This window comes from Pectinophora gossypiella, chromosome 2, assembly GCF_024362695.1.
Source record: "Pectinophora gossypiella chromosome 2, ilPecGoss1.1, whole genome shotgun sequence".
Lineage (NCBI taxonomy): Eukaryota > Metazoa > Arthropoda > Insecta > Lepidoptera > Gelechiidae > Pectinophora > Pectinophora gossypiella.
Window position 1 is genome coordinate 16,526,134 of NC_065405.1, and position 13,059 is coordinate 16,539,192.

The 13,059-nt window shown below is 40.8% G+C and overlaps 1 protein-coding gene across 5 annotated transcripts in view; it reads left to right on the forward strand.

Annotated features, from left to right (window-relative positions):
• The window catches only part of LOC126378163 (kinesin-like protein Klp10A), a 91,159-nt gene extending 78,100 nt beyond the window's left edge, over window positions 1-13,059 (forward strand). For all 5 annotated transcript variants that reach the window (XM_050026364.1, XM_050026372.1, XM_050026388.1 and 2 more), the window contains 8 exons: window positions 261-372; window positions 1,700-1,834; window positions 3,169-3,324; window positions 4,070-4,223; window positions 4,835-5,060; window positions 5,782-5,893; window positions 6,441-6,615; window positions 9,022-13,059. In XM_050026364.1, the coding sequence (XP_049882321.1) occupies window positions 261-372; window positions 1,700-1,834; window positions 3,169-3,324; window positions 4,070-4,223; window positions 4,835-5,060; window positions 5,782-5,893; window positions 6,441-6,615; window positions 9,022-9,164 (1,213 nt within the window). In that variant the 3' untranslated portion in view covers window positions 9,165-13,059. The remainder of the gene's footprint in view (window positions 1-260; window positions 373-1,699; window positions 1,835-3,168; window positions 3,325-4,069; window positions 4,224-4,834; window positions 5,061-5,781; window positions 5,894-6,440; window positions 6,616-9,021) is intronic.

Consider the following 13,059-nt stretch of genomic DNA (forward strand, 5'->3'; position numbering starts at 1 on the left):
AGTCAGTCGTGACACAAATGAAACGGGTTTTAGTGTCCACGAAATGTGTTATGTTATGTTAGTGAGCTCTGTTTTCCGCATTTAGACTCTAAGATGGTTCATTATGCGCGTAACGTGTCCACGAAATGTGTCTTTTGTTCTAAGTATTCCATGTTGAAATGAATAAAAATAAAATATCGCTTGCCCCAATTCTTCCGCTTTTCGGTTGCAAGTGACTTTCTTACCAAAAATATTGACCATATGCTTAACATTCAACTCAGATACACGGCCAAGCCGCTGGTGCAGACGATATTCGAGGGCGGCATGGCGACCTGCTTCGCGTACGGACAGACCGGCTCCGGGAAGACGCATACTATGGGCGGAGACTTCCAGGTACCTCATAAACTGCCTATATACGTCCCACTGCTGGGCACAGGCCTCCCCTCAATGAACCGGAGGGGGTATGGAGCATACTCCACCACGCTGCTCCACTGCGGGTTGGTGGAGGTGTTTTTTACGGCTAATAGCCGGGACCAACGGCTTAACGTGCCCTCCGAAGCACGGAATCATCTTAATTTTTCGGACAATCAGGTGATTCAAGCCTGAAAAGTCCTTACCAAACGAAGGACAGTCTCACAAAGTGATTTCGACAATGTCCCCATCGGGAATCGAACCCGGACCTCCAGATCGTGAGCCTAACGCTCTAACCACTAGACCACGGAGGCTGTTAAGCCAGGTACCTGACATCAGTGTAATCTTTAACATGTTCACGTGACTAGATTGATGAAATCATGGTATAAAAAACCAGGTATGCTCAATCCTATGACAAACCGCTATTACTAGCCCATTGATGACGTAAATGTTACCATTACATCGGTATCTCCAACATTCCAAGGACGTAAATTTTATAATTGAAAATTACATACATACATACATAAACTCACGCCTATTTCCCACCGGGGTAAGCAGAGACTATAGAATTCCATTTGTTTCGATCCTGACACACTTCTCTTGCTTCCTTCACATTCATCAATCGCTTCATACACGCACGCCGGTTCAGAGTAGATCGTATTAAACCTTTTCTAAGGACATCTCCAATTTGGTCATCGTATTGAAAATTAAGTGAATTTAATTACTATTACGTGTCACATATATACAAATCATTAAAACTGTAAGTGAAACTTTTGCTACAGGGTCCTTTTCCATACAGATTCCACTGTATTTTCGTGTTTTGACGTTTAGTAGAAATTATCTGATTTGCCTAGTTGGAAACTAGCCTATTAGTATAATGGCAAGTCGCCATTTAGTTCCATTGATATCCGCGGGACTTTTTTCGGCATGTACTCTAGTATATTAGTTACTCCGTCTTCTTCTATCGTGTGGGTTGTGAGGTGGTTTACCGACCTCATCAACCCTGGTGTCGGGGTTACTATTGAGCCGCCAAAGGCACCTGACATGATTCATGTAACGACTACGTACTTACATCAGTAAGTAGTAACCGGGACCAGCGGCTTAACGTGCCTTCCGAAGCACGGATCGTCTTACTTTCAAACAGTCTGTAATGTCCTAACCAAACTAGGGATCATAAAGTGATTTCTGTGATATGTCACCATCGGGATTCGAACTCAGGGCCTCCGGATCGTGAGCTCAATGCTCAACCACTGGACCACGGAGGCCGTAGTTACTTCGTGATAACATGCGTGTCGTTCGTTTTCCGCAGGGCAAGACGCAGGACTGCAAGAAGGGCATCTACGCCATGGCGGCGCGTGACGTGTTCGCGTACCTCAAGTCGCCCAAGTACAAGCCGCTAAACCTCATCGTGTCCGCCTCCTTCTTCGAGATCTACTCCGGAAAGGTGACTACTTCATTACATCATATTATAGCCGGTATACAGGGTGTTAGTGACATCGTAACGAATACTCAGAGGGATGATTCAGACCATGATTCTGAGTTAATATCAAATGGAATTTTCCGTCGCAAAATTCATGTTACTTTTTTAGTTTTTTTAAATTATTTTCAATTCTATACTTTTGCGATGGAAAATTCCACTTGATATTAACTCAAAATAATCAGCTGAATCATCCTTCTCAGTATTTGTTACGATGTCACTTACACCCCATACAAGTACATACAGTAGCCATACAAGTACATACAGTAGCCATACAAGTAGGTATGGGTGTTAGTGACACTGTAACGAATACTGAAGGGGATGATTCAGACCATGATTCTGAGTTGATATCAAGTGGAATTTCCTGTCGGAGAAGTCATGAAAATTTTAGAGCTTATTTAAATTATTTTCCGTTCCATACTTTTGCGACGGAAAATTTCACTTGATATCAACTCAGAATCATGGCCTGAATCATCCCTCAAAGTTTTCGTTACGATGTCACTAACACCCTGTATATCCCAATGCTTAGCCATACGCCTCCAATCAATCGGAAGGGTATAGAGCACAAGAGGGTTGAAAAGACCACATTGAAACAATTCGTATAAAAAAAATATTGTTTTTGACGTCCGTGTCAAATTGCAATATTGCACTGGCACTAACGGTATACAGACTTTACAACCTTGACGCATTAACATATTTCACATTAAGTGAGACTTACAGTTGAAATTGCAATAGCAATATGCTCGCTCCCTGTTACAGTCATGAGCAATATAATGTACCCATTTTAGGACTCTGTCGCATTAATATATTTGACATTTAGTGAGACTTACAGTTCAATTTGTAAAAAAAAGTTAATGTGACATGGTACCAAAGTGTATACATTGTGCACATACTATGTAGGTAGTAAGTGAGTAGAACGGAACGTGAGATTGATAAAAAAGTAAGACATAATATTATGGAAACATAATGGATGGGGATTTGGTTGTTTATGGTATGAATTTAAAAAGGATTGTCTTTGATTATTCGGCTCGCAGTGTAAAGGTGCATTTGTTTTTTTGTAAAAAGGAGAAAATAAAAGGAGTGAAGATAAATAAAATATCCCTTTTAATTCTATATCCTACATACTGTACACCTCTGCCTAACCCTTCGGGGATGTAGGTGTCATGCTATGTTATGTTTATGTTTACAGTTCAATTTATTAAAAAAGTTAATGTCACATGGTACCAAATTGTATACTTATCTATAGTCTATATCTCGACTGAATATAGTCGTTAAAGGTGTCAATGACCGTGATGTTACAGGTGTTCGACCTCCTAGCGGACAAGGCGAAGCTGCGCGTGTTGGAGGATGGCAAGCAGCAGGTGCAGATAGTGGGGCTGACGGAGAAGGTGGTGGACAACGTGGACGAGGTGCTCAAGCTGATACAGCACGGGAACGCCGCCAGGACCTCCGGACAGGTGACGTACTAATTTACCCTTAAACACATACATGCACAAGGTTACGTATATTGCCTGCTGGGGTAGGCTGAAATAGAAATACTCTTTATTGGCTTTTGAAAAGGGTACATTAATAGATGGATTTACATAAAAGTTCCTCCTTATCAGCTCTAAACAATAGCGTGCAAGTATGGGGCCGTCCATTAATCATGTGATGTTTTTTGGCATTTTTAACCCCCCCCCCCCCCCCCTGGTGATACATGGTGAGGTTCAAGACTACCCCCCCTATCCTATATCACCCCCCTCCCCCTTATGATATTTCGTGATTTTTTTCATGGAACCCCCCTCCGCCCCCCTCTCGAGCCTCGCATGATTAATGGACGGCTCCTATTGAGACCACGGACTCGCCCCTGCTGAACCGCTGGGTTCGATAGCACGCAGTCACATAGCTGCCCGCGGCATCGGTGACTCGGGCCTGTCCCATGAAGCTTATTATTATGTTGTCGTCTTTCGAATCGAAGAAGATTTGAATGCATGGGCATATTAGGCAGCTAAATTACTTAATTGTATTAACAATATTTTACGTTTATTTATTTTTTTAAATACGTCTAGGGCCCTGTGCCGAGGTTTTTCTTGCAGCTTCTTTTCCGTACGTAAAAAATGACGATTCAAAGTGTAACTATGTTACCTACTGAATAAAGATATTTTTGAATTTGAATTGCGAATTTAACAAACATCTCTGACCGTATTACTGTGTTTATTGCAGACGTCGGCGAACTCGAACTCGTCCCGGTCGCACGCCGTGTTCCAGATCGTGGTCCGCTCGCCCGGCATGCACCGCGTGCACGGCAAGTTCTCCCTCATCGACCTCGCCGGCAACGAGCGGGGCGCCGACACCTCCTCCGCCAACAGGCAGACGAGTGAGTACATTGCCTCCACCTTACACATACACGATTCAGTGCCATCAGCATACCTACAAAAAGTTACTATAAAGTTACTGCTACTTATCAACCGGAGGGGGTATGGCGCATACTCCAACACGCTGCTGCGGGTTGGTGGACGCGTTTGCGATAGTAGACCAAGACCAATGGCTTAACGTTCCGGACAATCAGGTGAGTCCGCCTGCAATGTCCTTGCCAAAAGAATCAAAGTTGTTGAAGGTCAATTTAACATTCTTCAATCTATGTCATTTCGCAAGGTGTTATGGCTGAGGAGAAATGACAATAAACTGCAACAGTAATACAAAATTGAAACAAACAAAGCACAACAAACAAGGTGATTTTGGAAATCGAACCCGGGTTATAATAATATAATAAAGGTTTATTTTCAGACATTACAATCCATAGGTGTAAGTAATTAAAATTGTATTTTATTGTTAGTAAACATACAACATTTTAAAATAAGAAAAATTGAGAAATTCGAGAAATTCAGCTGCCACTACCACCTGTGTGCAATCGCATCCAACTCGCAAACAAAGGCGCATCCCACCTGCAGACCAGCATCCAATTATAATAACGATCACTCGTTCCAGGAATGGAGAGCGCAGAGATCAACAAGTCCCTGCTCGCCCTCAAGGAGTGCATCCGCGCCCTCGGCATGAAGGGCAACAACCACCTGCCGTTCAGGGTGTCCAAGCTGACGCAGGTGCTGAGGGACAGCTTCATCGGGGACAAGTCGCGTACCTGCATGATCGCTATGATATCGCCCGCCATGTCCTCGTGTGAACACAGTCTCAACACCCTGCGATATGCAGACAGGTCAGTTGTCATCACTAACTTAAGAGCCACGATCTTGCCAGTTTAGCATTCCTCTCCATGCTACTCTTTAGGGATAAATAGGGCAGTGGTTTTCCACTTGTTTTCCGCCCCAGGGATAGGTCAATACATAAATATAATTTTATCTATATAAAATGATATTTCCAGGGTGGTCCAAAGGTTCACGTTTAAAATGAAAAATTGGATAGAGGGGCTCATTGGCTACCAGAAACACCCCCATGTATGTTCAGCGATTATTTACGGTTTAGTAGATATGACCCATTTTGTATCTTTTTAAGGTTTTCTACTTCACTTCAGATATGATTATTTTGTCGCTGTTTCTTTCGTAATATTTTTTATTTTACTTCATTCCTAATCTTAAAAAGGTGGACCACTAGCTGAATAAATAAAAACAGCCAAATCAATGATAAAATAAATGTTTTTGGAAGTCAAAGTGAGAATTTGACCAAAATTGTTACAGTTGTTAAAAGTTCGAAACAATGAGGTTGTCATGGACCCTGAAAAAAGCTCGCTGAGGTTAGTTTATCTTGCGATGGATGTACTTCTGATTATCAAGATGAACTAGTTACCCACGCTTCACCGAGCTTGCTGTTAGACCAACGTGTTAAGTGGCGAGCCGTATGGCCGTCTGTAGTGTCGTTCGTGTTCAGTATTGTGCCGTGTGTGCCGTGTGTGTCATGTGTGAGGTGTGTGTCGTGCGCAGGGTGAAGGAGCTGGGCGCCACGGAGTGCACGCGCGCCCGCGCCGACTCGCCGCTGGCCGACGTGGACATGGAGCCCGCCCGGGACGACCTGGCGCAGCTGCGCTCGCTCAACGTACGCCACACTATTTTATTTACTTATTTAGTATACCCAACAGGTTACAGACATAAATATCTTATAATTAGGTACAGATAGTTCAACTCATTTGTGCGCGCGGCCCTCATCATCACCAGCCCATTAACGTCCCCACTGCTGGGGCACGGGCCTTCCCTATGGATGGGAAGGGAGATCGGGCCTTAAACCACCACGCGGGCCCAGTGCGGATTGATGGTTATTAACGACTGCTAATGCAGCCGTTAATAACCTTGAGGAGCTCGGTGGCGCAGCGGTGAACGCGCTCGGTTTTCAATTGTTTGAAGTTAAGCAACTTTCGCAAAGGCCAGTCATAGGATTGGTGACCACAAAAAAAAAGTTTTCATCTCGAGCTCCTCCGTGCTTCAGAAGGCACGTTAAGCCGTTGGTCCCGGCTGCCTTCGGCGGCTCGATAGTGACCCTGACACCTCACAAGCCACACGATAGAAGAAGAAGAATTGTGCTCAATAAAGTATTTTATCTATCTGTTTATGTTTATGACTAATTTAGTGCGTTACTGGTATTCCAGGAGGGCGACATGTCAGCGGAGATGTACACGTTCCACGAGGCCATCGACGAGCTGCAGCGCGCCGAGGAGGAGGTGCTGGACAACCACAAGGCCATCTCGGACTATCTGCAGCATGCGCTGGCCCGCGCTAACCAGCTGCTGGCGCTCACCAGGGACGTGGACTATGACCAGGACGGTGAGACACTACACTATACTGACATTAAAGGCATACGGAGTCGACTTCAGCCGACTACAGCTGTAGAGTTCAAGAAATGAGTTGGGCTGAATGGCCTTGAATGTAGTAGAGGCATATAATAAAGAATGATATTACGTATAGAACGGTAACTCTCCGCCCCGTACTAATTCGTATCGGGCACCCAGGTAGATTTACCTCACCCCCTCTGGGTCTTATTAGTCTAAAGAGGAAGAGAAATAAAATAAATAAATAAAAAATCGTTTATTACCTCCACAACATAATATAAGTATATATAAGTTACATTTTGACTTATTTAACATATGTTTGTGGAGGCTGGAGCGTAAACTAGGTTACCCTGTACTATAGGCTGTATGTAAGAGAACACGTGCGCACTCTGTCTCGCTCACTCTTATGCGTTAAACGTCAAACGGTAAGAATGTGATTTTTGTATGGAGTGTCCGGCGTGTCCTATGAGGTAACTAGCCTTAAATGTGTAGGTAGCGTGTGCCCTGTCGAAAGCGCAAGCAATTTTTTGTTTTTTTTTTTATACTAAGTTGCGTGTACACTTTTGAGTTTGAGTCTAGTAAGACAGCTTATTGCAGGGTTCTGGCCCTCGCGCAACAAGCGCCAGCGCGCGCAGAGCCGCGGCACTGGCATGTGGAAGGCGCGCCGCCGACTAGGTCTGACCACACAATCGATCGACTGACACGTAATCGATCGATTATAACATGGACAATTGGATAATAATCGACCATTGCTTCCGTAATGCCACTGCTGTCGCTCTAAGTTAATTGGCTATCAGTCATTTTAAATTTTTTTCTACTCCTCTACTTTAATCTGGCATTTAAATAACCAAAAAGTCTAATATAAGTACATACATAATTAAACTCTTTGAAAAAGTGTACGCTCTATGGCCTATAAAAGCATTGTTTACAAAGTGTAACTGTACTATAATGTCGCCAAAAAAGCATTGTTGTTGTTTTTTTTTTTTGACCTGGAAACTGGCACCTTTACTTTGTTTGGTGCCATAGATATACTATAAAAAAAAAGTATACATTTGCCGCCATTTTCCCGCGCGTTGGAAAATAAATTGGAAAATTTTTTTGTTTCATTTAAAATTACGTCGTCGTAGAAAAAGTATTGTATGCAACGTTGTATAACTAGGTCAAAAAATGCTCGTGGCGTCTCTTATTGCGATGTTCGCCAAGGCTCACATCGCAACTCACGCCACTCGCATTTTTTGACCCTTCTTATACAACTGTTGCATAAAATACTATAATGAGGGTTACTAATATTTATCTTAGGCTTTGCCTCAATGCATCATCAGAATAGGAGAAATAGGTTTGTTTGAATCGATCACAAATTAGAGAGAAGTGATTGGCTACTTGACAGTTTTCAGACAAGTATTTTAAAAACTACAATTATTTATTATATACCTCTTAAAATATTTTTTTCTCGAAAAAGCTACAGAAAATAAAACACATTTTTCTTCAATTGTTTTAAATTTCGCGGGAAAACGGTTGGTTACGTGACATTTTGCCCAGTACCTTAAATCTGACAGATAGTTTTTGTTTATTTAGTGAAATGTGACGTCACACGAAGTTCAATCATGATCATGGCCACCCGTGTTTCGGGACTTGTAATACACAGATAAAACAACGCTTTCTTATTTTGTGAAAATAAAATATTTAAAAATGATCTTAATAAAAAGAAAACTTGGATAATTATCGTTAAATGATAAACTTCCATATCTGACATATTATTTTATTGTTACAACTGTCAAGTAGACAATTCAAATCTGTTGTGATTAGATGTTTTTATGATTCTATCTTCATATCGTATGTTCTTAAATACATTTTGTTTGTAGTGAAATCCTAGTAGAATTTTCACGTTTCACGGTTATGGATCATAAAATTAACTGTAACAGAATCATACTCAGTGATGTACGGTCACAAGCATTAATATGTTACACTTTGGTACCATGTCACATTAACTTTTTTGACAAATTGAACTGTAAGTCTCACTAAATGTCAAAAAATGCTAGTGCGACAGAGTCCTAAAGTGGGTACATAATATTGCTCATGACTGTACTATTCCCGGGAATGTTTTGAAAGTGGGAATGTTCCTGTTGTAAAGTCACTGGCTGTTTTTTTTTTCAAATTGTTCTTTCCTGTAGTATCTCCCTAAAAGCTAAGTAATAAAGATCTTTTTTACTGCTGAGAAGGACACATAACAGATCATAATGCTAATAAAAAATACTTCGAAAACATTGGGATTTGTTAACCTTTCAACATGACAAAATCTACACCACTACCGCACAAAAGCTTCTCTCCAAAAAAACTTAACCTAATCACAAATCCCTAACCGACAAACATACATCCATCTCACTCGCACTTACCCTTCCAGCATACGCGACGCAATGGGAGGAACTGCTCAACGAGCAACTCGCCGTCCTCAACCAGTCACGGGATTTGGTCGCGGAGTTCAGAGCGAAGATGCAGCAGGAAGAACACATCTCACGACGCATCCAGCCGCCCAGGCACCACTAGCCGACCACCGAGGAGGTATACAGCGTCAATGTCGCCTGTCTTACTCAGATATAGCAATTATTTCATACGTCATATCCTCTTTGGTTAGTTTCACCTCGCGGCCTTTTTTAATGCGTTGGCAGAAAATTACCTTGATGTCCGTAGACGCATCGAGATTTGAAACTGTTAAAAAGTTGTTGATTATTTAAAATTCGAACGCGTTAGAAATCGCCTCGTGTAAAAACTGTTTTTACTAAGTTGTCTACGAAATAGAGCGTATTCGAAGTTTGTAAGTCTGTCACAGGCAAACACATCTGTTATGTTTTCAGCATTTTGCAGTTTGCTCTCAAGATTTTTTACTTAACACAAAGCAAAATATTGTTATAGAATTTTGCCAAAAGAGGATCAGCTCAAAAGAGAAACTGAAGTGAATAGACATTAACTAATTATGTCGAATTTATATCGAATCTCCTGTTGTTCTTGTCGCTCTCTAAGCGACAACTTTACTTTAAAAAAACGATCTCGGTTGTATTGGTTTATTTAGAATAGTGGACGTACATTGACGCTGCGTACTTACCACGAACGTATTGTCTCGGCAGCCTTATTTCAAAGATGGCGGATTACAAATGGCCGACAACTGTCAAATCGCAACTCTAAACAAACGTACCAGTGCAAAATCAGCGTAAAATCATTTTTCAAATATAAATACAATAGTCGCCAAGCGTAATTATAGTAGCTGGTCTACTCTCTTTCCGCTGTTCAAAATTCAACGGCCGAAGTTGTGGCCGACTTTGTTAATCCTAGCGTGTATACAAACGAGAAACTGTGCCGTCGTGTTGTTATGGAAATGATAGACTGTTTATAGTAGGAGTGTTAGAAGCACAAACGCTCGACAGCGGCGGGCATCGGCCGTGTGCATGTCTGTGGCGTCAGCCTGTATCCCGTGGCCTTATGGCGAAATCTACGTAAGCGCATTTAAAAAATCACATTCCGATGTGATTTTGTTCATCAAAACTTCAAAACTCACGCTAGATTCACTCTAGGTAAAAATTGATTTTTTTACCAAGATTGAAAATAGCGTGCTATTGCAAGTTTTTGTTGAAGGAAATCGTCCAGAATGTGATTTTTCAAAATTACACTTACGAGGTTTGTTGATGGTACATTCGTTGTATGTAGCGAATGTTTCTACATCTCTGGTCCTATTATTGAATCGTTCGTTTTGAATTCGCGCGCGGATGTATATACCCATTTCACGTAGGATATCAGAATTTGTCATTTGCAAGATGAGACAGGTATATTTTCGCACGCGGTTAGGGACGAACGTTTCAAAATTCGAGCCCTTGAAGCAATAAGTGGGTGGCGCCCTGCGCAGCGCTCGCGGCCGCCGCGCACGAGCGTACATCCGTGTAATATAATGTCAACGCAGATGCGGTGCGACACGTTAATTTATATAGTCGTTTTCTTTTTCATTTAACATAAGTGACGTTTTTACTTCGATGCATTTAACTCTGCTAAAGGCCTACTTATAAAATTGTAGATATTTTTATTGAAATTGAGGGAGATTGGGAAAGTACAAAGCGATACTGCAGTGACACAGTATCCGGTGTGACATGACAATTTAGGTTCACATACCTTACTAGTGTGAAATACTCGTTACGTTGTCATGCTTTCGATTTCAGCCGGCCTAGGTTTTTATTTGCTAAATTGCCATAATTATTAGAATGTGCTACGTTCGATCCCGTAGTACACATCTATCGCTTCGCTATCGTTATGAAATAATGATAAACAATTTTGCGTCTATTATAAACTTGCGAGATTCCTTTCCATTCCATTTGTTGAGATTAGGCTTTTCCAAGTATGGTGCTAGCCAATATAAGCCTCGTGTTACGTTTTGAGTGTTTATCAAACGATTTGTCGACTTATTATTGTGTGGATGGACACAGTATGATGTCAAACTATTATCATGGTTGTAAACATAGTTATACAGATAAATTAACATCCTAATTACTGTACTTTTGGTGTAACTTGTGCTATCGATGTGTAGTTTAGTTTTGAGTATTTATCATTCACGGAAGGGACGTGACGGCTACGACTGCATAGAAACACATCTGTAAATGTTGGGAGTACGGGAATGGAGTACGACAACCGGCAGCTGCAGTTGATAACATTTGCAATGCAAGACGTGACTTCAGTACTTGCCACTTATCGAGAGCTAAGCTCCAGAATTCTGTAAAGTAACACAAATATGAATCGGTGTGATAAATTTCTATACGCAGACCCCTGTCACCAATCATTTGGGCCAGTCTGAACACTATTTATCATAAAAATCGTAAAATTATTTTTTTTATATTTAAAAAAATAGTAAAACTACTTAAAAGACTAACTATGATTGTAAGGTTCTCCAGTCATTTATTTTCCGTTTTGTATAATTTATTACGTTGTGATAATGGTAATGTTATAATTTTGAAATGGCTCGGTAACTTCGAATTAGTTTTTGCTAAGCTACGCACCAAAACGCGTTATGAGCTCATTTTACGTTTTTCGATAAACTAGTGCTGTTGTAAATCGTTTTTGGTCGGAGATAATAGTTATTTGTGATGCAGAAGTTACCTCTAACTTATACGGATGATGGTCACGATTCCGGCACCTAAATTTTAACTTAATTTGACAGCATTGATGCTCACTTCAGTTAATGATTAGTTCTATCTCTTTCTTACACTTATTGTAAGTGAAAGACGGGACTAGTTTAACAGCTGTCAAACTTTAGTTTCTGTTGTCCGAATATGCACCAATTTGTCCATTCAGAATCGCATACCAAGCAACCTGTGACGTTTCCTCCGCGTATGTTATTGAGTATACTTGTTCAATACTTACTGTTGCTTTCCAAATAATGTTAGCGTCACATTGGCAATAATGGTTGTCTCTGCTCTATGACGAGCGGTTGCCATACAACTTTAAAGTTGAAGTTGGAACGTTAGCGTCACAAAAACTTATTAGCTTCCATCAGAAACGTTTTGAGACGCAGCATTTCTCTTAAGTTATCGCAAATTGTTTGTAACCATTATATCTGTTTCATATTAAAATGGTTAATAAAAACTCTGAATAACTGTTGTGTTGTTGAATACTCGGCTGGTGCTAGGCTGATCTGTTCTAGCCAGCGCTTACCTCTTTATTTTTAGCATTTTTTTTAAATTCACAAACATGAATATGAATAACGGAAACTGCACACGTGCTCGTAACTGCACGCTACACATTCAGGCAAATCGGAACCTATTAAATTGTAAAGAATGTTCTAGAAAATTGCTTTTTATTTTGTTCTTTTGCGTTGAGGAATTTAGTCCCGATTTTATAAAGGGTGCGTGTGCAGTTCGCGTGGTCATCATTTAGCTTAAACAAAAACTGGCGTCCATTTGGGCAAGCTTGCTTTGTCCAGACTATGGAAACCTTCGGATTGGCTCCAGACCCGAAGTATGTATACTATGGCTGAAATATTATTAGATAGTGCTTATTAATAAATAAATAATATAAAGAAACGTAAATCGGTACTCTGTATCAGAGACCGGAGTCACTGCGCCGATTATTGAGTCTAGTGTATCCCTCAATTCAGTTCCACAATTTCAAAGGGAAACTAAGTTTGGTTGTTGCGAAACTAAATTGAGGCGAGTCTTCGTTTATTTAGACCTTAATTGTACTGAACGAAATCTCTCTTTAATATTATTATGATTTTTTAAAATATAATTGTAATATTATCGATATTGTAACTCTGATTTTGCCTTGAAATGAACTCTTGTATAGACGTGTGGCGTTAAATGGACAAGTACCGGAGCGGCGCATGCGCAACGGTAGTCTAGTTGAAATGCTTTATTGTAATAAACATATTTTAACATCGCACATTATAATAAATTAATCGAAATTG